Source organism: Laetiporus sulphureus, assembly GCF_001632365.1.
Source record: "Laetiporus sulphureus 93-53 unplaced genomic scaffold LAESUscaffold_41, whole genome shotgun sequence".
NCBI lineage: Eukaryota > Fungi > Basidiomycota > Agaricomycetes > Polyporales > Laetiporaceae > Laetiporus > Laetiporus sulphureus.
Window position 1 is genome coordinate 1 of NW_024468550.1, and position 21,835 is coordinate 21,835.

A 21,835-nucleotide genomic window follows, 5' to 3' on the forward strand; every position below is an offset into this window, starting at 1 on the left:
CTGTAAACGGATGGAAAAGGAGTGGACGGGAGGACACACGCTAGAGTCAAAGGCTTCAGCTCCTTGATGATAGAAGGACTCTATTAGTAGTATGTACCTAGAGTCAACTACGATACATTAGTATGTACGCTGCATTCATGCAGGACAGTATCGGTACTCACAGGCTTCAGCTCCTTGATGATAGAAGGACTGAAGCCCGCAGAACAAGCGAAGCGGGTGAAAAGTCTTACGGGCGCTAATGCCCGATAAGTACATAAAAGGAAATACCAACTGATAAGTCCATACTTAAGTATAGCTAGGCTTGATATTCCAACACGAGCGGCCTTAGTATACAAATAACAGAGGTCCAGGGTAGCGACATGTCATGCATTCATGTATCATACAAAGTCCATCGCCGGCTTCAGCCATATCATGCTGCAGCTCTAGTCGGTTTGACCAATCCTTCGATGATGCTCTCACACAGCTCACGTCCGCCATTCTCCCAATCATCCCAGCAATGAGAGAGCCATAACGAGTGCCTTCCGTATCCCTCGACCTCTTGTCCTTTCCTCTTCACCTCCCATCCCGCCTTTTGCAATGTCTCAACGTCAGGCAGGACGAACATCCAGCGCAGAACGCCCTCCTCCTTGAACCCAGTCTTCTTCGCCAGCCCGATCGACGGCTTGTTGCTCGGATGCACCGACCAGTGCACACGGCGGAAGCCCAGGCCGGGTGGGGAGGCCGTAGGCGTCTGGAGGCAGTAGCGGAGGAGGAGCGCGACGGCAGTACGCGCGACGTGCGTGTGGTGGAACTCGGGGAATATGATCATAAAGCCGATCTCCGTCCGCAGATGCGCCGCGGCGGTGTTAATGAGCATCACCATCCCTGCGAGTGCACCGTCGCCGCCCGGGCCGTTCTTTGTCCTGTCATACACGGCGAAAGGCAGCCACTCGGGGTTCTGGCGATACGACTCGATGATGCGCAGATACTCTGGCAGCGACCCGGGTAAGAACGGATAGTACTTGAAGAGCTCGTCAGCTCGTGACTCGACGTTGTCCCAGAACTCCTTGGCATGAAGGGCAGGGACAAAGGGCGTGAGTCGGACGGTCGGGCAGGAAAGGGTATCAAGGTGCAGTGGAAGTGCGAAATTGATGTCGTATGGCTCCGTAGAAGACAGGAGCGCGTCGACATCAGGCAGGGCGTCCGGGGGCGGCGGTGTGTACTTGTTGACGAAGGGAGGCGACATGGTCGGTGAAGAAAGTGCGTCTGAGTGCGACTGTTGCCATCATGAATCTAGTGTATCAAAGTCGAGTCACGACTCAATATATACGCACGTTTCAACGCTATCTCTGACGGCGACATGTCACAGTCCCGTGGTTGTGACATGCGGCGTTAATGGCACCCACGGTGGCGACGCTTTATTTATTGTTGATAGATTTCACTCATGTATAGTCTGTTACATATTTACTCTCCTACCGTGCCCGCGATCACACTCCCATGCACTCCCCACGACACCCCCAAGCCAAAGATCACCCACCCAACAACAATGATCACAGCCCCAGCCACCAAGCAAGTCCATCTCGCCCACGCGAGGCTCGACGCAGGAGCTTTCACGCGCCTCTCCGCCTCCTTCGCCACACTCACCTCGTCGCCCAGGTCCTCCTTCTCTACAGCGATGCCCTTCTTCTCCGCAAGCCGCTCAGATTCCACGGGCACCCGCCGTGGGTTGATCTGCGCGAGCCGCGCGGCAGGGAGAAGCGTCGGCGTGACGTACGAAGCGACGAACAGGGCTCCAGCTATGGCGACGGAGATGAATGCATAGGCCAGCCAGAGTGTGACGGCCGGCTCGAGCGAGTCCGTTGGCGAGTCGTCCTGCAGCTTTCCCGCTGCGGTCGTGATGATGACTATTGATGCTTGTACGACGGATTCTACGCGTGTCGCGTAGAATCCGCGGCGGTGAAGAGTGGTGAGGATGTTAACAGAAGCAAAGCGCCGAGAATCTATACAAACATACTCTTGATGGCAAATCTAGGGACATCGTGCGAAGATGAGCATCAACAAGCAAATGACGAATGCTAATCATACTAACCCGGTTGCATAATGCTGTGGATTAGGGATGATGTTTCGCACTATCTCAACTTGTGGTGCTGGGGTGACACTCTACCAAGCACTCAATATAAGCGAGCGATGTCCTTTAGATAAAGAAGGCGCATACCTGCGACAGAGCATAGAAGACGTATGCGGCAACTGACGAAATTGCAACGCCTTCAGCCACCCACGTGACATAAGAGAGAAGATACATACTGAAGGTCGGGACAGTCGTTGAAAACCTGAGTAACAGCATGGAAGTCAGGAAGGTCAGGCCAGACGCGAATACTGCATGCAGAGGTCAGCTGCTCACTCTTACAAACATCGAAGGACAATCTACTTACAAAAGCCTATCCGTTGACCGAATGAGTCAATGTAGATACCGAGGAACGGGGTTAAACACGCCGGCAAGAGCAAATAAAAGCTCGAGACCCATCCCGCAATGACCGCGCCCTTCTTCAGCCTCTGTTGTGCGAATTGTCTGCACGTATATCAGCGACGCACGCGGGAAATACGGTCACATGACGTACGTCGAAATCGACACGAACGACTGCACGCCCGCGTTCTCGAAGACTGCGAACGCGACGACGATCCAGAAGGTCATGGGAAAATGTCGTATGGCCTTCAGAGTGAATGCCGGCCCTTTTGTTTGTCCTGTATGGCGCTTGCCGCTTGTCTGGTCCGTCACCATGTAGCACCGACGCAGGTAGCGATCGAGGACGACGACGGCAACGGCGCACAGGAAGGAAAAGGCGGCGATGCCGGCGCTTATCCAAAGTGCGTACGAATATGATCCGAGCTGTTTGGTGATAATATTCGCAGTCGACTGGCCAGTGAACTGGGCAAGGTTGGCGATACCCCTACATAAAGTGACATTGTCACGTTTACACCTAGGATATCCCCATAATTTACTCACCATATTGCACCTACGAATATGTACGCAGTGAGCGTTGTACGCGGCCATCAATTTTCAAACATACCGATGGAGAACGCGAAGCCCCTCCCAGGTGCGAAGTACGTCGAGAATATCCGATGTTGCGCATTGTCCAAAGATCCGTCGCCGATGGCAGCAATGACTTTCCCCGCGATGAGGACATGGTAACTGTTCAGATTATTAGTCGCCGCTCCAGCCATGACGATCGACCCGGCCAGATGGAATGCCGCGAAGATCACCGAGAGTGGTGCACCACCCCATTTGTCGATGCAGAAGCCAAAGCCGATACATAGGAATGTGTTGATCTGTCCGTGCGGTGTTCATTCAGTCATTCGGAAGCAGATGATGATATGCTATCGGCTTACTAGGTTGGTGATAGCCACCTGCGCATCGGCGTGAAGGTTAGTGACCGTCATATGATAGCGAAGACACACGACGTACCAAGGTAGCAAACTGCGAGTTGTTTATATGCGTCTCCTTGATGATTGTTGTTTTCAACGCACTGCAAAGGCATCAGGAATCGGGAGCGATTGGGCATGTTGGAGTCGTTCACATACACGATCAGTCCCTGAACGATCTCACTTTTGAGCGGGACATGCTGCCAGACACGAAACAGCACTCACATTCGACCAGTGGTTGCCAACTAGCGGTCGTATGGCATAAATGAGCGTCAAGTGCAGATGTGAGGAGGGGGGACTTACAGGTACACAAGCATGTCAGCACGATCATCAACACCTGCCATTTTAGAGGAAGCTTGTGCTTGCAGGCGGCTGCGGACGAGCAGGACGTGGTCTCAGCCTGCTTGGGGTCGCAGTCAAGAGACTTGGCGGATGCGGGGTAGATCTTGTCATCGCTGGGCGACTCGACGTCCTCCATCTTGGCGGTGGCTGACCGTTCCACTGTCGGGAGAGGCAGCATTCTGAGAGGGAGGGGAGGAGGCGAACCACCGCAAATGGTTCGCAACTGTCCATCTTATCAGATACCGCGGGGTCGATGGATCTTCGTGGGTGACTGAATTGACATCTGCCAGCGGGAGGCGGAGGACAGTCTGTCACTCGGGCGAACCTGCCGAGACCGTGTTCCACCTCCATCCGGCGTTGGAGCGCTAATAATAGACGTCAGCCTCAGCTCGGGCGGCGACGGCTAAGACTTCAAAAGCGCCGGACTCACTTCTCATCAACTTTCTTGCACACAGTCTGCCGTTCATGCTGTGGCAGGAACGGCAGAGAATTGCATAGACATTGCGGGGGAGGTTTGGACAACATCTCGGCAGCCACAGCAAGTGCCTTGGCACCGACTTGGCGCAGCAGGAACATGTAGATGCCGACGGCGTCTAAAGACAAAAACGCATGGCGTTATCAGATAATCACCGGCACCGATGCTGCAATCAGATAACGGATGAAAAATCTAATCTTCTCCTTAGCTCTGGCCCGTTCGTACCTCGCCACCGATCGCATCCATCGCTGCGACGACATCGCACACAATCGTACCACAGCGATTGCTTCGAGTAACTGAGAGATCTCAAAAGGGAGCAGAGTAGTGAGTTGGACGTGCCTTTCACGAAGATGGCTCAAAAAAGATATTATCGGCATATGAAAAGACAGCGAGCCCTGAAGCCCCTCCGATGTGTCACAACCTGCACAGGACAGGAGATCGGGCAGGCCCCTTCTACCATAGAAGACGACTGTGAACCCAAAGCTTAGTCATAGAACCAAGCTAGAGCGAATGAAGGCTGTATCAGCTGCAATTGTGGAATCGGGATAGGACGACATTTACAGCCTAGGCCGCGTGATGAGATGCAAACGTCGCTCGAGTGTCATGTCAGTGCTCGAGCCGCAGACGGCACTGAAGCGCAGCAGCTTCCGGGTGTCGTTACGGAACTGGGTAACCTGCACGTCTGGAGCGTAGATGCCTAGCGCGGACCTGCGGGTGCCCGCTCTAATCTTGTAGAACGTCATTGCATAGAAAGACGGCAATGCGAAGGTCACTTCCAGCATATCTCGTTGAGGACCCGGGCGACTATGACATACGGGTGGAGCCTTCTGCTGGCCAATCAGACCGTGGTGATTGTAACGCCAGTGCTTGTGTTGACAATCTCGACGAAAGCGATTGAGCACAATATTGCCGACGAGATGCTCGGATGCCGCTAGAAGCAGGTATAAGGCACTGAATGAAAGGCACCTGGCCATGAGGAAGCGAGGCGGTGCGCACCCTCGCCATCAGGGGTCTGCAAATCCATACCGCCGCAATAGATTCGGCTGCGCGGGACAGTCGTGTCCACATTTGCGCACAGATGGATATCTTTCGCCACCATCAGGTGTCACATGTTTTGAATACAGTTGATGCTGGAGTGAGTTAACCGGCGTTGCCAATGCCTGGAGCAGCTGGTAGTGGTGGCATTTGAAACGTCCTGCGTCGGGAACGTCAAGTTGCGTCGCGGGAGATGTACTGAGCCACGAGCCTGGACTTGGCGTACATAGTGCGGGCGACGGGTTTCCAGCTAGGATGAACATTAAAAAAAGTCAATGCTGATATTTTTCCGCAAGTGTCCGGTGTAACAGGCGGTGATTGGAGAATGATGCGACACAGGACCTGGCCCATGTAATCAGTCTCGATAGTCAGCTGAGAGATGTGCATAAGACCTATAGACTTAGATCTAGAAGTAAACCTCCAGTACATCGACAACGAATCAACATCTAGGCGCAGTTGGTCTCTGAGGCGGATCATAATGGACCCGTTAATGTGTTAATGTGCGTCCAGCGCATATCAACCGCGATGACCCTCACAGTCGGGCTTAGCCAGCGTATCACACACTGTGTGTCACGAAGTCGCATAAGCAGCCCCAATTACGACCCCTAGGGCCTTGGCAATTCATTGAAAAATCAGAAACCTGATGGCGACGTACACACGCATGGAACAGCACCACGTGCACAACGCCGCGCCCATCCTATGAGCACATAAAAATGAAGACTCAATGAACGCGCGGAGTCGACGACCTTCCAACAGAATGTCTAGCATTCATCGGCAAGGAATAGGAGTAATCGCGCTGTTCACGTACCATAGCCGCCCGGGAAGCGAACCCGCACGTACGTCATGCATGCGCCCACTATATGAAGACGTGGGAGTCGGATCGGCGGTGCAATGGTGACAGGGACTCGAGTAAGCCGTGTCCTCCATCCAGAGCGTTCGAGGGGAAGTAGCACATTAGGGTCATTTTCGTACTTCTTGAATACTGGTAGGTCCCGAATGCAAGGTGCGCGAGGCCGTCCAAGAGGATCTAACGCCGTTTCCGCCGCCGTTCCCCGAGCGATGGCAATTGAGGGTCGAAAATACGTAAATAGCTAAGTGGTCACTGATTTAAACCTGATTCTTGACTCGGTTCGTGGCACGCAAGGCTAGGAGCCGAGACTGTGGCAGATGCTTGATGCAACGTAATAATCAGAGAGGGAGAAGCCGTCAAGTCCATTTGCTCTGTCGTCAGTGGCGAGTCCCTGCCTTGCTGCTCAGAGAAGAGGACGATCTTGGTGCTTATTCACCAGGTATGTTTGCCAGACTCTAGTTTAGTGTGAGACATCCTTCGCGAGCTGCAGGGATACGTCGACAGGGTGGTAGCAGAATAGACATACACAGCATCCCTGCAATACCGTGTTCCAAGCTCTGAACACTGAGCGTCGCGAGTGCGGCTCCTCCAGTCACAGAAGAGCGGCAAGCAATTAAAGCTGTTGATTTCAAAAAATGCACGCATATAGCTAGAGGCAGCGGTGAGAAACAGCGATCAGTATTTGTGAGCTCGCAGCCCAACAGTCGAGCGCTAAGGCGCGTGGATAGTTTTGACGCGGTCACGGGACTTGAACGCACCCAACGCGTAGCAACTTAAGTTGCGCGTTTTTTGGGGGGAGACTACTGGTCACGCATGCGATCTGCTGGGTATCGTTTATTCTCTCACCTAAAAGCGACTGCTCGCCACGGTACTGAGCCACCGTTGTGCTGAGGAGAATCAAAGCTCGGTTTCATCTACAGCACGTCGCCCGCATGCGCCCGATACAAGTGTGTCGCTATCGCCGAAGTCTGTGGAGAAGATTTACAGGAGCTAGACAATAGGTTTGACTCATGCGCGTGAGCCCTTCCGGGTATTCCGGGGGCTGGTACGTGGCCTGACCCCCCTCCTACTAGGTATCGTCTGTGTCTTGTGGCAGCATGCCACATCGCCGGCGAGAGTATCGAGCGTCACGGGAGTACACGACATTTACATTCAAGCAGATGCGGGCCGCATGTCGTTTTCTCCGCAACATGATGCGGCCCGCTCTCTCCGTCAGCACGTCTCAGTAGCGAAATTATCTCACACATGGACAACGCTACGTTCCTTGCGCTCCATGTTACTCGGCGGCGATGAACCATTCCCGCCAGACCATTCACCATAATGGCTTGTCCACTATGTGATGAGCGCAGCACATCTCTATCGAGAACCTCAGTTAACCCTGACCAACTTTGATGTCAGGTAAATCAGCGGCTTCTTCTCGCAGGAGTCGCTACAGAGGCTTCCAGGCAAGTTTGCTCTTTGGAAACAGTTCTCAGTATGGTCAGATATGTGTTCACTCTGGAAGATAATCCGGTTTCAGATGCGGCTTCGAAGTGCGCTACCGACGCGCGATATCACTTCAAGTCCCTTCACGAACTGTGTTGAGCGAGCAGAGGGCGGATGCGATGAACTCGAAGAGGAGGGCCAATTTGAGACTACCGGGTCTCCCGGTAATTTCGTGTTCCAGCACGTATTCCTCTTCTGCATCATCACAGAGGGAAGTCTCTTCACAAGATCCTAGATTCGAGCTCTTCGAGAGACAAATGGAGAAACGGTCCTTCGAGGAGCGATAGCCACATACGTCAATAGGTGTTCATCCACCCATGTAGCGTCCGTTCTTCGACGTTGCGCTCGTAACGTAGTATCGTAACTCATGCACACTTTCAGCGTTCGGCCGCCAGGACAGACATCGGATGCTTATACTTCATTCTGCACCACCATATCAGCATTTTAGTACGAGGAAATCTAATACACTTGACATACCGCTCTCGCATGATTGGTTGCGTACGGCACCAATAAAGTGTAGTGCATTCATGCGCACCAATTACATCAAACGGATTGCACATCCATTCGTAGTGCGATGCCGCCGTTTTGCAGAGTTTTTTAAATTATAAAGAGAGCGCGTCTGATGCAGAGGCTCGCCGGTCATCGACTACACACCTCTAGCAACAGACATGTCTGTAAGTACTCGTAGTACTCATTCTCATAGTTCCCATCTCATCGCAACACACTGACACGCACCGCTCGTCGTACAGGACAAAGCAACCTGCGCGAACGTTCAAGCCAACGGCGGCACCTGCACCTACCCTGCATGCGGATGCGCCGAGCCTCCGAAGAACAAGTAAATTTGGCGTCGCACATCCATCTACTCTGTCGTCAGAGTAAATCTCCGTTTTGCTGTATCGAAGGAGAGGTTGGTTTTTGATACGCGTCCGCTAGGCATGACTATGGCTTGCAGGCACGATCTGGACCGCCAAGCAGCAGACGACAGAATAGACGCGTATAGGAGCCTTATACATGATGATTTTGGTGTATGCACGCCTGGAATTGAATATAGCTGTGTTGAAGACTGTTCATTGGGCGGGGTTACGTAAGGAACGCGTCGACCCTAACCCCAATTTGAACGAGTTGGCGACGTCACCCGTGCGTCATGCCACACCGCACCTCCCGCGTGCCATATAACCCCATCAACTGCAACTCTCCGTACTTCTCTCGACCTCACGACTTGCTACGACCAACATGAAAATCACATATCGTCTCGTTATTCTCGCCGTCTCGCTCGGCGCCGTTCAGGCGTCCTGGTTTGGCGGGTCGCACAGCAAGAAGGAACCAGGTGAGTGGGCTTACTCGTCGTGAACCTTCCTACTCTTACCATTCTTTGTATCAGAGTACTCGTCCTGGTCTCCTTCTGAGCTAACGTCGTGGCTCGCACACCGCAACATCCCCATTCCAACCACCACTCCAGGGCCATCGCTGGCCGACCTCCAGTCGTTGGTCTCCTCGAACTGGGATAGCGCCGCCTCAGTCGCATCCTCGTGGACAGCGGAACAAACTGGATGGGCGGCAGACCAGGTTGGCGCCGCTCAGCAGGCGTTCCTCGACCGCTACGGCAGCCTCAAGCAAAACGCGTTCGACGCCTGGGACGAGTCGCGTCTGCGCGAATTTCTGCTCGAACAGGGGGTCGTCAACCCGAGTGGGCCACGTGAGCAACTGGCTCTTCTCGCCAAACAGAAGTGGGCGCAGGCGAGCGCGAGCGCATCGAGCGGCATGAGCGATGCTAGCCAGAGAGCGAGCAGCTTGGGCTCAAAGGCGAGCAAGAGTGTGGGCAGCGCGGCCAGCGCGGCGACGGCGGGGGTGGAGCGTGTGCTAGACGACTCGAAGGACTACGTATACTCCACGTGGGATGACAATAAGCTCAGGGACTACCTGGAGAAAGAGGGCGTGCTCGAGACGAAGCAGGAAGCAACGCGGAATCAGTTGCTGCAGTGGATGCGGGACACGTATGCCAAGGCCGCGAACCCAATTTGGGAAGCATGGAGCGATTCGTACATCGTAAGTGAATCGTCTGCTCTTTCGCAAACCCATGGTGATATGTGCTCGTAGCATGAGTGGCTCGTCCAACATGGCATCATCAAGTCTGATGCACAGAAGAAGCGCGATGAATACCTTGCGCACATGAAGCAGTACTATTACGGCCCGCAGGAGACTGTGTTTTCGACATGGAACGAGTCACAGATGAAGCAGTGGCTCGTGGACCATGGCGTCATCAAGAGCAGCGCGCAGATCAATCGTGAGAAGCTTGAGAAGCTACTAGTGTGAGTGCACCATGGTCGTCGCTGCTATGTGCAGAATGCTGATGGATGGTCAGGGACAACTATGTCCATGCACGGGATACTGTCTGGAGTGCATGGAGTGACTCTGACATGAAGGCATGGCTGGTTGAACGCGGCTACATCCGAAGTGACATGCAGAAGACGCGGGATGAGCTGATCAAGATGATGCATGATAAGTCAGTGATTCGTCCTTTTCAAATGTTTGAGAAGGCATTGTGACGATGTTTTCGTCAACAGATACAACGACTACAGTGCAAGGACTGCGCAGTATCTACTGTGGCCTGATGCGCGGTTGCGTGCGTACCTGCGCGAGCATGGCATGTCGGAGGATGCGCTGCCAACGAGCCGACCGGGATTGCTGCAGGAGGTGCGCATTCGCTACGTGCAGGCGACGACGCGTTCCGAAGCGCTGTATGAAAAGGTGCGGGATGCCATTAGTGGCGGCGTTGAGGCTGCGGAGGAGCAGCTGGGCAAGGTGCGTGCATCATCGTTAAACAAGTTTGAACGTGTGGGGGTACTGACGAGTGGTGCTCAGGTATTGGATATCCTGACAGGTGGCGCAGAGAGCGTGAAGGATAAGACTGGTGCGGGGATGCAGGTGGGAGGTGAGAAATTGCAAAGCGCTGGTGAGAAAGTGCAGAAGATGGAGCTATGAATGTGTTCCCTGTACAATCTCGAAGGTGGCCGCTGCATGTTGACACCTCGGGTGAATATTTTTGGCTGGGCCGAGTGGTGGTCGTGTTTCCCTCTTACATGTAGTTCGTAGTGTAGTTTGTAAGTGTACAGTCTAGCATCAAATACGGACATGTTTGGTGAGATGGCGTTTGGAGCAGTTTTGGAATGGTTTCTGTAGTAGCGTGCACATGAGTTTCTGATCTCACATTTGATGAGGGCTTCTGAGTCGATTAGCAGACATTTCGCTGCAATTTCTTGCTGGTGGTTTCTGTCCTGCGTCAAGCATCAAAAGAATGAAGACGGTTACGATTCTCAGAGCGTACAAATTGAAAGCGAGGCTTGTAGGGTACGTGACGAGAGGTGACGAGATACTATCTGATGAAACTTTTTGCCTTTTGAGTTCCTATGGCCTGTAAAATCCTCAAATTGACTCTCGAGCTATTGAAATGTATAGCTATACTCCTAATGTATGTTCTCAATTTTTCATGCTGCAGTGTTCATGATACCGGAAGGCAACAAGGACTGCAACAGCAATGCAACCATTCTCCGAGGTGATGTCACGCAATCAGTCACTTTGCCGGCATGCCGTATTTCGCATTCCGCCCGGCATGCTGATCCGACGAGACGAGTCTGAATTGTGGCGCGCGAGCGTCGGCAACAGCGCTGCCGCAAGATGGCGTCTGGCGGAGTTCAGATCCGGCGATCCTCTTTGGCTGTTCTCTTCTCGGAAAATTTAGGATATCTTTTTTGACCTTATATCAAACTAATATTAACTCATCAAAGGTATCGGATATGAACTGTAGTGAGCCGAACTGCAGTTATCTCGCATTTTGAGTATGCAGGCCATGATCTGCCTGTTAATTGTCCATTCTTTGACTGAAGAACACAGAACTCAGTAGACATAGTCATTATGGTTACAGTCATATACAGTGAATGTCGAAGGAATAGTATATTCCTGATGATTTCATATGATTGTCACAGTGATGAGACGTGTAGGAATGTCATGGAGATCATTGAACACCATAGAAACTGATGGTAACTGTAGAAGGCAGTAGTTTCTAGAACAATCTAGCGCAGTCTTAGACCTGTTCCGGAACACTAAGGAACGGTTTCATCTGTTGCTATAATTAGAAGACCAATCATATATTCTGTAGGAATTGTACAATGAGGACCATTATTAATCCCATTGGACAGTACATGTAGCCACAGGTCATGTGTTAGATACTGTCATATTACTCATCTATGTAAGTATTCAGTGGCTGTAGATACCAGAGGTCTCAGACCAGTACACAGGGTCCTATCCCAGATGTATATATACCAGGTAGCTACAGCGCAATAGAACAAGAACCATGTTGAAGTTGCACTAGCTGGGTAAAGAAGATAAGACTCTGAAAGAGACTTCTTAGAGCAGCGGGGCTCATAACCTGTTGGACTAACAGGTTATGAGCCTCACTGCTCTAAGAAGTCTCTTATCTCCTCTACCCAGCTTTTTATGGGGTGAGGAAAGCTCTGGAGAATGTGAATTGGTTACTGTCGCAGTTGCACAGTACGAGATCCGATCGATCATCGACGCGTTTCGGAGCTGAAAATGCTTATGTAACTGCGAAAGTGCATCTTACAGTGTCAGCCTGTCAGGTGGATTTATGAAACAGAGTATGTGGTAAATACTGTCCACTCTCAGTCTGCACGATGGTACTCGACGGGCCTTATCAATGCTGGTGACGAATTTCTCAAGCACAAGGTTCAAATGTTATCCTCAACTGCTTCCCCATATGAAGCTCAATTTGAATTTGCCCTTCTTCAAGGGCTCCTAAACACCGCTCGTGTTTGCGATAGGGATACTGTGACCTGTCGCTGCGGCGCTGAAGAGCGGTTAACTCTCTGGTTACGTAAAGGATGTCCCTGGAGGATGGTGAACTCTCTCGGCGGAGGAAACGGCGTGGTGCCTCACTACTCTGGCACGACGCTGGATGCGCAGGTACGTTATGCCGCTGGTACCAGGGAACTTCTCGAAAACTGCTTGATTGGTAGGCCGAAAGACCGAGTCCCAGCACGTCATTGTCGGCCTCGGAAAGTACGAAACAAAGGCATACGGTCAACGCTGAGTATCTACGGCCAAGGCGACCAGGGGAGTTAGTCATTGCGCAATCGATACCACCTGTGACGACCTGTCTTGTTCGCTTCTTCTGGTATGCGGTACTTATATGGATGGTTAACAAATTGTGACCCGCTCATGTGCTCGAACCATTGATGTCGACAGACGCACCGGCGTTGGTTTGATGATGTCCGAGACAGCGTGAGGTATGACTCTCACTACTATCATGCCGCTACTCAAGATAGTGCATCGCACACTCTACAGTGGGACCCGGGTGGCCAGCTTAGCCGGAACATCCGTTGTCCACACGATGGTCAAGGCTCGTACGGATGTGATAGCGGTCACTTGGATAACGCCAATATGTACAGAATCAATGTTTATCACTACCGTGGGATATGTGAGGGGACCTACATATTCTCGCACGATTTTATGTGACAAGAAAGTCAGGCATCCCAAGAAAGACGACTCGAAAGATGTTCAAGCTCCAAGTTACTGATTGAATGAATCCACGATTGCCCAAGCACGGCTTCTACAGCACTAATGGCCTCATAGGGTCACCATATTCCAGCTCCTTATCCACCAGTCAACGTCTTCGAACCTTGTCAAGTTGTAGCTCTGGGCCGCCGGACTAATATAGGACAGACACACGAACCGGTCCAGATGCAGCCTATAGAGAATCGCGTCAGCGTTGGCTTCGAGCGAAGATAATAGGAAAGCGAGCACACGCGCGAGGATCGTACAGTAATTCGCACACGCGTGTCACGATGGAATGGAATGACCCTCCTTTTTTGTTACCTCGAATGCTTCTCTGCTGCCAACTGCTGACCTCAAGATGCAGAGCAGATAACAAACCCCAAGACATTGCTCACCGAACGTAGGCTTGGACGTCATGTTCTCTGAAGAAACGGAAACCGATAGAAACAGGATGATCGCACAGCGAACATAGGTATGACGGAATCGGAAAGTGGCTAGACGGAAATCAAAGCATGATGTCCTCTGCCATCCAGAAGTGATTTCGCAAGGAAGCATCCGTGATGAGGTGATAACCAGCTCCGAGCATATTGACGCCGATATGCTACGCAATATATAAGGGAGGTGGAGGGAGGTGGCATTTATGTGCTCTTCCTCCATGGCTCTTATGGCCAGCGCTCCGTCAGTGCAGAAGGCGAAGCAATTGCGGTCCCTTGTGCGGCTCCTTGCCAATACAGCAGAGGTGGTCATCAAGGAATGGGAGATTGAGGAACAGACCCCTCCAGCAGAACGATCACATCTGCCGTCGCCTACGTTGTTTGAGGCGCGCCGCACTTTCATCGGGGCATATGGCATGGGCATCGACCTTGTACACGATCCCGTCGTCCGGATGACCGAAGTGATAAACTCCTACTTCAATTCGCGAGCTTTGCGTATTGCTGCAGAATCACGGATCGCCGATGTCCTGGACGGCGCCGATCCGGAAGAAGGCATCTCAATCCAAGATATCAGTCGACAGGTTGGTATCGATGCGCAGAGTCTAGGTATGTTTTCTGCTCGTGTAAACCTTCATGCTTCTGATTGAAGAGGAAGGGCGCGTCCTACGCTGTCTTTGCACCATCCACATCTTCGCCGAGGTGAAGGATAACTATTATGTGAACAATGCAGCCAGCCAACGTCTTGTCCGCAACGAGCCCTTGAGGTGCTGGTTGTTGATGCAGTGAGCCTCATAATTTTGCTGTCTCCCGATCTGTCTCGCTAAGATTTCTCGTGACCAGGTGCACGGAGGTATATACGGCCTCGGATAAATTGCCAACAGTCCTATACGGTTCGTTCGACAAGCCTTCACGAAAATCCGCTTTCCAGGAGGCCTATGCGACAGATAAAGACTTCTGGGAATGGCTTGAGCAGATGGTCGAACTTCCAGACGGAGCCGTCGCCCCTCGGCCAGAGCGAGAGATATGGAGAACTGGCATATGGGAGTTTGGCGCAGGGCCTGTTTCGGCCCCTGCGGTGTGCGATGGTGAGTCTGCATTTCAACGTTTCCGATGCATTCTCAAAGGACGTCACTAGACTTTCCTTGGAAATCACTTGGATCGAGCGTGGTTGTCGACGTCGGAGCGGGTATCGGTACATTGAACCATTCCGACTCGTATTCTGCCAAATTACTGAAACAGCACTATGATGTCCTAGGTGGAATGAGCATGGAGTTAGCGAAGCGGTACCCATTGTTAAGATTTATCGTTCAAGACCGCGCAATGGTCATTCAAGAAGCTGCGGCTGTCTGGCAGAAGGAACTTCCGGAAGCGTTGTCATCAGGGTGAGCAGAACTTGTCACCCACAACTTCTTCAATGAACAACCGACGAAAGGCGCAGATGTGTATCTGCTACGCCACATACTGTATGTATACCCATCGTGCCCATTTTAAGCATACTAATCCTCAACCTACTAATCGGCGGCAGTCACGATTGGGAAGATGATGTCTGTGTCACAATTCTCTCGCTTCTTCGCAAGGCAATGGGCCTCCACTCGCGCATCCTGATAGCAGGCAATGTCATGCAAACCACAGTGGACTCCAGCTACCTGAAGTCAGCGCCGTCGCCGCTGCCAGCGAATTACGGATATGGAAATTCGTTCGCGAACATGCACGACTTGTACATGTTCACAATGGTTAAGGGAGGAGAGCGCACCGTAGAGGAGTTTAGCATACTAGCGGCGCGGTCAGGATTACAAATGACGAAGGTATACGAGTGTCGCGGGCTGAGCTCTATTACGGAGATGAGAAGAGATGATTATGCGGAGTAGTTTCAAGATTGTTTGAACTTGGTATCGTAGGCAATTGGTGTATATAAGCTGAGTGTCACATGCATTTGGAAATAAAGGGCGAGGCCCCGAACCGTCTTTTGCTGCCCGAATGTCGCTTACCTGCTAAGTTGAAAGGCAGCTGGAGCCTAAATCGCTCGTATTAAACATGATTCTGAACATTTAGTAGATACAAGTAAAGCAAGTAAAGGTGTGTATTGGGGTGGGGGGGTTTGCATGGGGCTGCAAGGCCACTATGCTGTGTGCCAGTGCGTTCGGTGTGCAGATTGAAAAGATAGCACTAAATGTCGAACAGAGCGGCGTCCAGGCGAGACTGTCAATCCAAATGCCTTACTGAGGTCCGGAGAGTCAATGAATTACGACAGTCCACTACAAATTATATGATGAACATATCCAAGTGCTATGGTTATTAGAGCAGTTCTAACTTAGTTTGAGTCTATAAAGTGATCTTGTGCAGCTTGCATACTACAGCAGCGCGCGGTGAGTCGCATCCCTTCCCGCCTTTAACAAATTCGACACCTCGCTCCCACCCGTCCCTCGAGCAACGCGAAATGTGCGCTGCGGTGGGCCGCCTGCTTGCCCTCTGATGTCGTTCGCACGCGTTGCATGCGCCTGGGTGACGATATATCTGGTTACGATGCGTATGTGGAGGTCTCGAAGCCGCTTGAGCGCCATCACCGCAGCGTTGTACGGCACGACCAGCTCGGGGCTCCTCTGAGCTGCCTCGCGCACCGACGGAATCGTCTTGAGGTAGTCTTGATGTGGGCCCGGCATGAACCTCCGCATCCGCTCCATAAATTCTCGGTCGGCACGAAGGTTCGCCGGGGAGGGAGCGGGCGTGCGGTCCGTGTCCTCGAGCTTGTGGTCCACGTCGAGGAAGATGTCGAGCGCATGCATGACGGAGCTCTGGCCTGCGGAAGGTCCGCCGAGGTCCGCGTTGGCTGTGGCGGGTACCCCGTCTAGCACCCACTCATGATGAATGGGACCTCGTGAGCTTGAGCCCGACCACCATGGGCGGACAGCAGAGAAGAATGTGTGCGGGTCGATTAGGGCGCGCAGTGAACGGAAAATATCGGATAGTTCGTCGATAACGTTCGCTAGGCGCATGAGACCGTTCCCGACGAGGCCGATCGCGTATAAGTTCATGTTGAAGAAATCGCAGGATATGTTGTTTGTGAAATCCTCGATGACATGGAGCACCTCGACGCCCCTCAGCTCGATGGCCGCAGAGCCGAGATAAAAATTCTGCTCAGCGTCCGTGCCGGAGAAAGTGTGCTCTACACGTATATTATCCGCCGAGAGCGGCTGCTGTGGGTCGGAGAGTTGTCAGTTCCACAGCACTGTGTCTGCGAAGGTGAGTGCAGGCGCCATCCGAAGGTGACGCGAGATCTCGACGAGAGGCACTGAGATGGATTTTGGGATAAGGATAGCATGGTCGGAAGGTGCACGTGAATGTGCGTAGAAATGCGTGATGCTTGCGAGAACCATGTGCGCCCTCTGTAGCAGGCGAATATCATCCGCTAGTTCATCGACACTGATTATAGGCCACTGCAGCAGAATTCAGTTGGTGAAAATATGTATATATGAATCAATACACTCACTGCCGAGACAGCATCTCTCCAGGATGCTCCAACAGTTCGTCTGAAGGTGCCATCCTCGCTTGGGTCATCATTGAGGGCGAGTGCTTGGCTGGCCATCTGGGAAAATGCCTCCCAGAGTGCGAAACGTTGAGGGAGCCTGGGGAGAGGTTTTGGAGGGAAAAAGCCACTGAATGGGTCGATATCGAAACCCGTGAGGTTCGGTTGGTGTTCTTCAAGTTCGTCCACGCATTCCATGGCAAAAAAGATGTCGGCTCGAAGTATGTCTGTCGCTATGAGTGAGCAGGAAGTGATTGCAAGAACTGAAGTGAGCTGCGCACCCTTTCGAGGACGATTGCATGCTTTTTATAATGGCGATTCTTTTCAAGTATCTTGGCGCCGGTATACGATCTAGGATCGAATAAGATCGACTTCGCTGTATGAAGAAGATCAAGACCGTCAGCAGAAGCAGTATAGGCGCACTTAGTAACCGTTACCGTATGAAGTCGGACCGAGCACACAGCACGAGCGACCATAAGTAATTCGGCGCCGACATAACGGTAGACGTCACCCTTATGCGCACGCTGGGTGTTGCGCCAAATATTTGTATCCATTCAAATTTCATTGTAAGGTCCGGCGTGAGAGTCATTGGCTTCCAATACAGTAGCACATGTTTGTCAGTATTGACTTGGCTCTCGACGTCCGCTGCCAGCTTTGAAGAAGGATTATTCATCAAACGGGAACGCAATGTCATACAGGGACAATGGACCTTGAGAGCATAGTCACAACGTGGTTTCCGCAGCCAGCCAAGAAACTGATGCCTCCTTGTCAGCAAACTTGAAGAGGAAATTTATGCTACAGCGACGCGGATCTAAAGAAACGTCACTCATTGCACGGGGCGCCTTTAGCAGGCTTGTCGCAAGTTGTGATGACTCCAGGCAATCCAGTGCACTTTGAACTGCAAGCATATATGGCCTGATCAGTATGAGAATGAAACAGAGATGAGGATCGCGACTCTTGTGGGCCCACCACTTTCCAGGTGTCAGACTTCGTTCTGATAACACTCTTGCCGGCGTGCACATCGGCAACATAGCAATCTCCAGAAGCTCGATATCATGGTCAGAACTCGAAGAAGATCCTGAAAATCCTGTTACGGAGCAATGCGACCGGGCGAGCTCGCCAAGCCAGAGTCGATAATGTGGACATCGCTCGTGCTCCTAATAGTAAACTGCCGTAAGAACGCGCAAGTACAAGGCGAGACAACGACGGAGACGATCAACTGCTTTCAAAGAGATGTCGAGTATATATACCATATGCGCATCTGAATGCCTGGAAAAATGTTCGCTGCCACTGTTTGAGGAGGTTCTATTGACGTTTGAATGTCCCACAGCGACTAGCTCCACTTCAAGCCAGCGGTACGTCACTCTATGCGCATTGCACATGATGTATTGATGCGTTGACACTGGAAGTTCCCGCGGTCAAGCGCTCAAATAAGAGCGGCCGTTTCAGCGTCCGCGTGTACATGTACGAGCATGTACGAGTCCTAGAACCTGCGATCGCAGCTCGTTCCTCACGACCGCCTCCCTGATGGTCAGCGTCATCGCCGCAGTCGCGATGTATCGTCTCATCCTCGCAGCACTCGCAGCGTTGGGGCTCAAGGCAGAAAGCACGAGCCCTGCCGAGCCCAGCTTTCAATTGCTCCATCGCAAGACACTCGGCTTCGGGCCACTTCTTTCCCATGCAGCGTATCACACGGAATCGTTTCACCCTTCGAGCAGCATCTCCGAGTCTGCCAACGAACCATTCGCCGTCGCCGAACGGTTTGTTCGCGAGCTGACCAGAGACGCTGACCCCCTCACTTCCTTCTTCATCCGCAATGACTCTTACACCGATAGGACTACCGACATCACACACGTCTATGTCTCCCAGCATGTCGATGGCAGCGAGATTCTCAACGGTCATATCAGTGTCAACGTTAAGGATGGCATAATCCTATCCTACAGCGACTCAGTAGGTCCACAAAGTGTTCTGGCCACATATTTGTGCTCAATCCTGCGCAGATCTTCCGCGGATACCTCCAGGAATCATTTCTGATGACGTTCGTGGAGCGTGCACCCGACGTGCACTCTGAGCACTGCACCAACCTATTGGCTGCGCTCAAGCGGAACGAGGAACGCTTCCAAATCCAGAACGGCCAGTTTTCCTTACGAAGCACCGACTTCCCTTTGAGTGAGACTCTCGCGTCTCAGCGCCGTCTATATGAGTGGAACTGTGCTCATGTGGACACACCGTTCCTCATGGCAGAGAAACCTGCCTTTGCAGCGCAGCAGGACAGGGAATGGCGCGAGCCTGAGCCTGCACTCTTGCAATTCATGATCGCTGTGACATCTAATGACACGCTCGCACAACAGCTCATTGATGACCCCGGTGCGCATCTGAGGAGCATGGCAACAGCCTGGGAGAGACACCGCGTCAATGGTCATTACTTCCCTGTGGCGATTGTCGACAATGTGCCCGATGCCGTAAAACCGGTGAGAGCGAAGCTCGCATATATGCAGGTCCCGAGGAGTGGCTCTACGGTGCTTGAGCTTGTCTGGCAGGTGAGTATATGCGCATCCACCTGTGCCATATGCTTATGAATGTTGACTAGTTTGAAGTTGAAATGCAACACAACTGGTATGAAGCCACGGTATCCGCGGACCTGCCCCATCGCATAATTTCAGTCGCTGATTGGGTCTCCGACTCTCCGATACCACTCGCACCCGTATCTAAGAGGCACGCCAGCTACAACGTCTTCAAATGGGGCATAAACGATCCGTCTCTCGGGAAGCGCACGATGGAGAAGGAGCATTTTGACAGGGCCGCGAGCCCGATGGGATGGCACTCGCTTCCGTACGCGAATGATCCGATATCTGTTCGTGACCACGTCCATTCAGGCCCTCATGGCGAGAAGTGGCGGAATACGACGACGACGTGGGGAAACAACGTCTTTGCACATGAGAAATGGGACAGGCAGAGGGCGGACTGGGAAAGTAGCTACCGCCCGGATGCCGGCAAGTCGCTTGTGTTTGATTGGGTTTACAATCCGCGCCCGACGGAGCGCAAAGACTTGCTTGACGAAGCGAGGCGCTTGGTGAATGTGTCGGTGACGCAGCTGTTCTATACGAGCAACATGGTGCATGACTTGTACTACCGGTACGGATTTGATGAGGCTGCGGGAAACTTCCAACAGTACAACTTTGGTAATGGCGGGCAGGAGAACGACGCGATAATCGCAAACGCGCAGGACAGTACGACCTACAACAATGGTGAGCTCAGAATGATTGATGTTTACGATGTCCTCTCCTTGTTGAGTGAATCTTCCTTGTTCAGCGCAATTCTGGACTCCTCCCGATGGCCAGAACGGAAGATGCGACATGTACCTGTTCAGCACGGCAAACCCATATCGCGACGCAGCGCTGGACGCTGGGCTTGTCATCCACGAGTTGACCCATGGGCTGAGCACGCGTCTAACAGGGGGACCAGGCAAGTCGGACTGCTTGGCGTACAGCGAGTCGAAGGGCATGGGCGAGGGTTGGGGCGGTACGTAAAAGATGCCATCATGCATTTGTCGATACTTGACGTGGGAACCCTCGCAGACTTTTTGGCCACTACGATTAGGAGCACTCGCGAATACTCGGACTACCCTATAGGCGCATGGGCTCAGAATCGAACTTATGGAATGCGGGACTACCCATACTCCATTGTGAGCTGATTGATTGACTTGCGTGAGTCAATCGCTTACCGTGTGTTCATGCCCGACATGTTGGCATCGCAGGATAAGGATGTCAACCCTTTGACATATGAGTCCGTTGATGTGGCGTGGGGAGCGCACGCCATCGGCGAGGTCTGGGCGGAAATGCTGTGGGTAGTGTCCAACCGCTTGATCAAGAAACACGGCTTCGCCGACTCGCTCTTCCCGCCAGAGCCGCTGATTGATGGTATAGTGCCAGAAGGCGACTTCTATCGTACTCTGCCGTCTACGGAAAACGGAGTGCGAAGACCGCCGATTCCGAAGCATGGTAACTCGCTCATGGTGCAGTAAGTAGCCTCCGGTATCGCTCTGGAGCAACATTGACGAGCTGACGAGAAATGTCGGACGTACAGGCTCGTGCTCAACGCTATGAAACTCCAGCCTTGTCGCCCGACCTTCTTTCAGGCGCGTGACGCGATCATACAGGCGGACGCGATCTTGACAGGCGAAGAGAACTACTGCGATATTTGGGCGGGCTTTGCGGAGTGTGGACTGGGTCCGAATGCTAAGGTCGAGGGAGAGACGCCGTGGGGTGGAGGTGATAGGACGGATGTGAGTGGCTAATTAACGTCTTCTGCGCCAAGATAGCTGAGCGTTAGTGGCATAGGACTTCACTGTGCCTGCAAGGTGCAAGTCGATTGGCATCTGAACCGATTCCGAACAGTTGGAAGATGGACATTTGCAGGAAGGAAGACTCGTGTATCTCTGCAACTAGATTATCTCACTTTGCTTCTGTATGATTAGTTCTGGGTACAGTGTGACACATTAGTGTAAAGTATGCATTTATACCCATGGGACTCCCACCGCGGACATCGACAGTGTAAAAGGGACGAAAGAGATGGTGCTCGAGTTTATCAGGCAGATTTCTGAGCACAAGGTTTCAGCTCACAAACGGGACAGTCAATGCGTCTTCGTCTCCTGCTCAGGCTGCATTTGCATCGTGATTGAGAGGGTTGTAAGAGGGAGAAGATATGGAGGGGCGGGTCGG

General features: G+C 52.4%; 8 protein-coding genes across 8 annotated transcripts; 4 read left to right on the plus strand and 4 right to left on the minus strand.

Annotated features, from left to right (window-relative positions):
- Window positions 1-409: 409 nt before the first annotated feature.
- On the minus strand, window positions 410-1,225 carry LAESUDRAFT_660025 (acyl-CoA N-acyltransferase; the record flags this gene model as incomplete). The annotated part of the gene is made up of 1 exon (XM_040904842.1): window positions 410-1,225. The coding sequence occupies one exon, from the start codon at window positions 1,223-1,225 to the stop codon at window positions 410-412; it is 816 nt and encodes a 271-aa protein (XP_040760984.1).
- Window positions 1,226-1,334: 109 nt separating this feature from the next.
- LAESUDRAFT_370176 (MFS general substrate transporter) lies at window positions 1,335-4,233 on the minus strand. The gene is made up of 15 exons (XM_040902207.1): window positions 4,172-4,233; window positions 3,703-4,106; window positions 3,625-3,644; window positions 3,559-3,569; window positions 3,443-3,503; window positions 3,367-3,384; window positions 3,048-3,306; window positions 2,984-2,993; window positions 2,598-2,927; window positions 2,412-2,548; window positions 2,284-2,355; window positions 2,195-2,226; window positions 2,069-2,139; window positions 1,994-2,007; window positions 1,335-1,907 (listed from the first exon to the last, which is right to left on the minus strand). The coding sequence occupies exons 2-15, from the start codon at window positions 3,917-3,919 to the stop codon at window positions 1,444-1,446; spliced, it is 1,716 nt and encodes a 571-aa protein (XP_040760985.1). The 5' UTR covers window positions 3,920-4,106; window positions 4,172-4,233; the 3' UTR covers window positions 1,335-1,443.
- LAESUDRAFT_370330 (uncharacterized protein) lies at window positions 4,234-5,528 on the minus strand. The gene is made up of 5 exons (XM_040902208.1): window positions 5,478-5,528; window positions 5,213-5,411; window positions 4,778-5,147; window positions 4,556-4,717; window positions 4,234-4,334 (listed from the first exon to the last, which is right to left on the minus strand). The coding sequence occupies exons 2-4, from the start codon at window positions 5,313-5,315 to the stop codon at window positions 4,705-4,707; spliced, it is 486 nt and encodes a 161-aa protein (XP_040760986.1). The 5' UTR covers window positions 5,316-5,411; window positions 5,478-5,528; the 3' UTR covers window positions 4,234-4,334; window positions 4,556-4,704.
- A 3,213-nt stretch (window positions 5,529-8,741) lies between these two features.
- LAESUDRAFT_704825 (uncharacterized protein) lies at window positions 8,742-10,568 on the plus strand (the record flags this gene model as incomplete). Its single annotated transcript, XM_040906562.1, has 6 exons — window positions 8,742-8,913; window positions 8,968-9,632; window positions 9,684-9,895; window positions 9,949-10,089; window positions 10,151-10,388; window positions 10,449-10,568. Exons 1-6 carry the CDS (start codon window positions 8,820-8,822, stop codon window positions 10,566-10,568), a joined length of 1,470 nt encoding a protein of 489 aa, XP_040760987.1. The 5' UTR covers window positions 8,742-8,819.
- A 1,372-nt stretch (window positions 10,569-11,940) lies between these two features.
- Window positions 11,941-12,820, plus strand: LAESUDRAFT_370468 (uncharacterized protein). Its single transcript, XM_040902209.1, has 3 exons — window positions 11,941-11,970; window positions 12,051-12,337; window positions 12,394-12,820. The coding sequence occupies exons 2-3, from the start codon at window positions 12,301-12,303 to the stop codon at window positions 12,723-12,725; spliced, it is 369 nt and encodes a 122-aa protein (XP_040760988.1). The 5' UTR covers window positions 11,941-11,970; window positions 12,051-12,300; the 3' UTR covers window positions 12,726-12,820.
- A 992-nt stretch (window positions 12,821-13,812) lies between these two features.
- LAESUDRAFT_762036 (S-adenosyl-L-methionine-dependent methyltransferase) lies at window positions 13,813-15,459 on the plus strand (the record flags this gene model as incomplete). Its single annotated transcript, XM_040913016.1, has 6 exons — window positions 13,813-14,197; window positions 14,247-14,373; window positions 14,432-14,676; window positions 14,727-14,783; window positions 14,847-14,973; window positions 15,117-15,459. The coding sequence occupies 6 exons, from the start codon at window positions 13,813-13,815 to the stop codon at window positions 15,457-15,459; spliced, it is 1,284 nt and encodes a 427-aa protein (XP_040760989.1).
- A 359-nt stretch (window positions 15,460-15,818) lies between these two features.
- Window positions 15,819-17,578, minus strand: LAESUDRAFT_814745 (Indoleamine 2,3-dioxygenase). Its single transcript, XM_040914623.1, has 5 exons — window positions 17,552-17,578; window positions 17,396-17,490; window positions 17,079-17,341; window positions 16,819-17,025; window positions 15,819-16,785 (listed from the first exon to the last, which is right to left on the minus strand). Exons 3-5 carry the CDS (start codon window positions 17,310-17,312, stop codon window positions 15,943-15,945), a joined length of 1,284 nt encoding a protein of 427 aa, XP_040760990.1. The 5' UTR covers window positions 17,313-17,341; window positions 17,396-17,490; window positions 17,552-17,578; the 3' UTR covers window positions 15,819-15,942.
- A 992-nt stretch (window positions 17,579-18,570) lies between these two features.
- LAESUDRAFT_729281 (uncharacterized protein) lies at window positions 18,571-21,695 on the plus strand. The gene is made up of 8 exons (XM_040909607.1): window positions 18,571-19,064; window positions 19,115-19,654; window positions 19,705-20,362; window positions 20,427-20,636; window positions 20,693-20,799; window positions 20,872-21,134; window positions 21,201-21,399; window positions 21,455-21,695. Exons 1-8 carry the CDS (start codon window positions 18,642-18,644, stop codon window positions 21,494-21,496), a joined length of 2,442 nt encoding a protein of 813 aa, XP_040760991.1. The 5' UTR covers window positions 18,571-18,641; the 3' UTR covers window positions 21,497-21,695.
- The last annotated feature ends 140 nt before the right edge of the window (window positions 21,696-21,835 follow it).

Coding starts and splice junctions, on each gene's coding strand:
- LAESUDRAFT_370176 (XM_040902207.1), bottom strand. CDS start 3,919: ATGCTGCCTCTCCCGACAGTGGAACGGTCAGCCACCGCCAAGATGGAG. Junction 2,227..2,283: donor AACGACTGTCCCGACCTTCA/GTATGTATCTTC, acceptor CAATTTCGTCAG/TTGCCGCATACGTCTTCTAT. Junction 2,140..2,194: donor TCTTCTATGCTCTGTCGCAG/GTATGCGCCTTC, acceptor AGTGCTTGGTAG/AGTGTCACCCCAGCACCACA.
- LAESUDRAFT_370330 (XM_040902208.1), bottom strand. CDS start 5,315: ATGGTGGCGAAAGATATCCATCTGTGCGCAAATGTGGACACGACTGTC. Junction 5,148..5,212: donor GCAGACCCCTGATGGCGAGG/GTGCGCACCGCC, acceptor ACCTGCTTCTAG/CGGCATCCGAGCATCTCGTC.
- LAESUDRAFT_370468 (XM_040902209.1), top strand. CDS start 12,301: ATGCTGGTGACGAATTTCTCAAGCACAAGGTTCAAAT. Junction 12,338..12,393: donor CTCAAGCACAAGGTTCAAAT/GTTATCCTCAAC, acceptor CCCTTCTTCAAG/GGCTCCTAAACACCGCTCGT.
- LAESUDRAFT_814745 (XM_040914623.1), bottom strand. CDS start 17,312: ATGGAATGCGTGGACGAACTTGAAGAACACCAACCGAACCTCACGGGT. Junction 17,026..17,078: donor GGAGAGATGCTGTCTCGGCA/GTGAGTGTATTG, acceptor ATTCTGCTGCAG/TGGCCTATAATCAGTGTCGA. Junction 16,786..16,818: donor CACTCACCTTCGCAGACACA/GTGCTGTGGAAC, acceptor TCCGACCCACAG/CAGCCGCTCTCGGCGGATAA.
- LAESUDRAFT_729281 (XM_040909607.1), top strand. CDS start 18,642: ATGGTCAGCGTCATCGCCGCAGTCGCGATGTATCGTCTCATCCTCGCA. Junction 20,363..20,426: donor CAGTACGACCTACAACAATG/GTGAGCTCAGAA, acceptor TTCCTTGTTCAG/CGCAATTCTGGACTCCTCCC. Junction 21,135..21,200: donor GGTAACTCGCTCATGGTGCA/GTAAGTAGCCTC, acceptor TCGGACGTACAG/GCTCGTGCTCAACGCTATGA.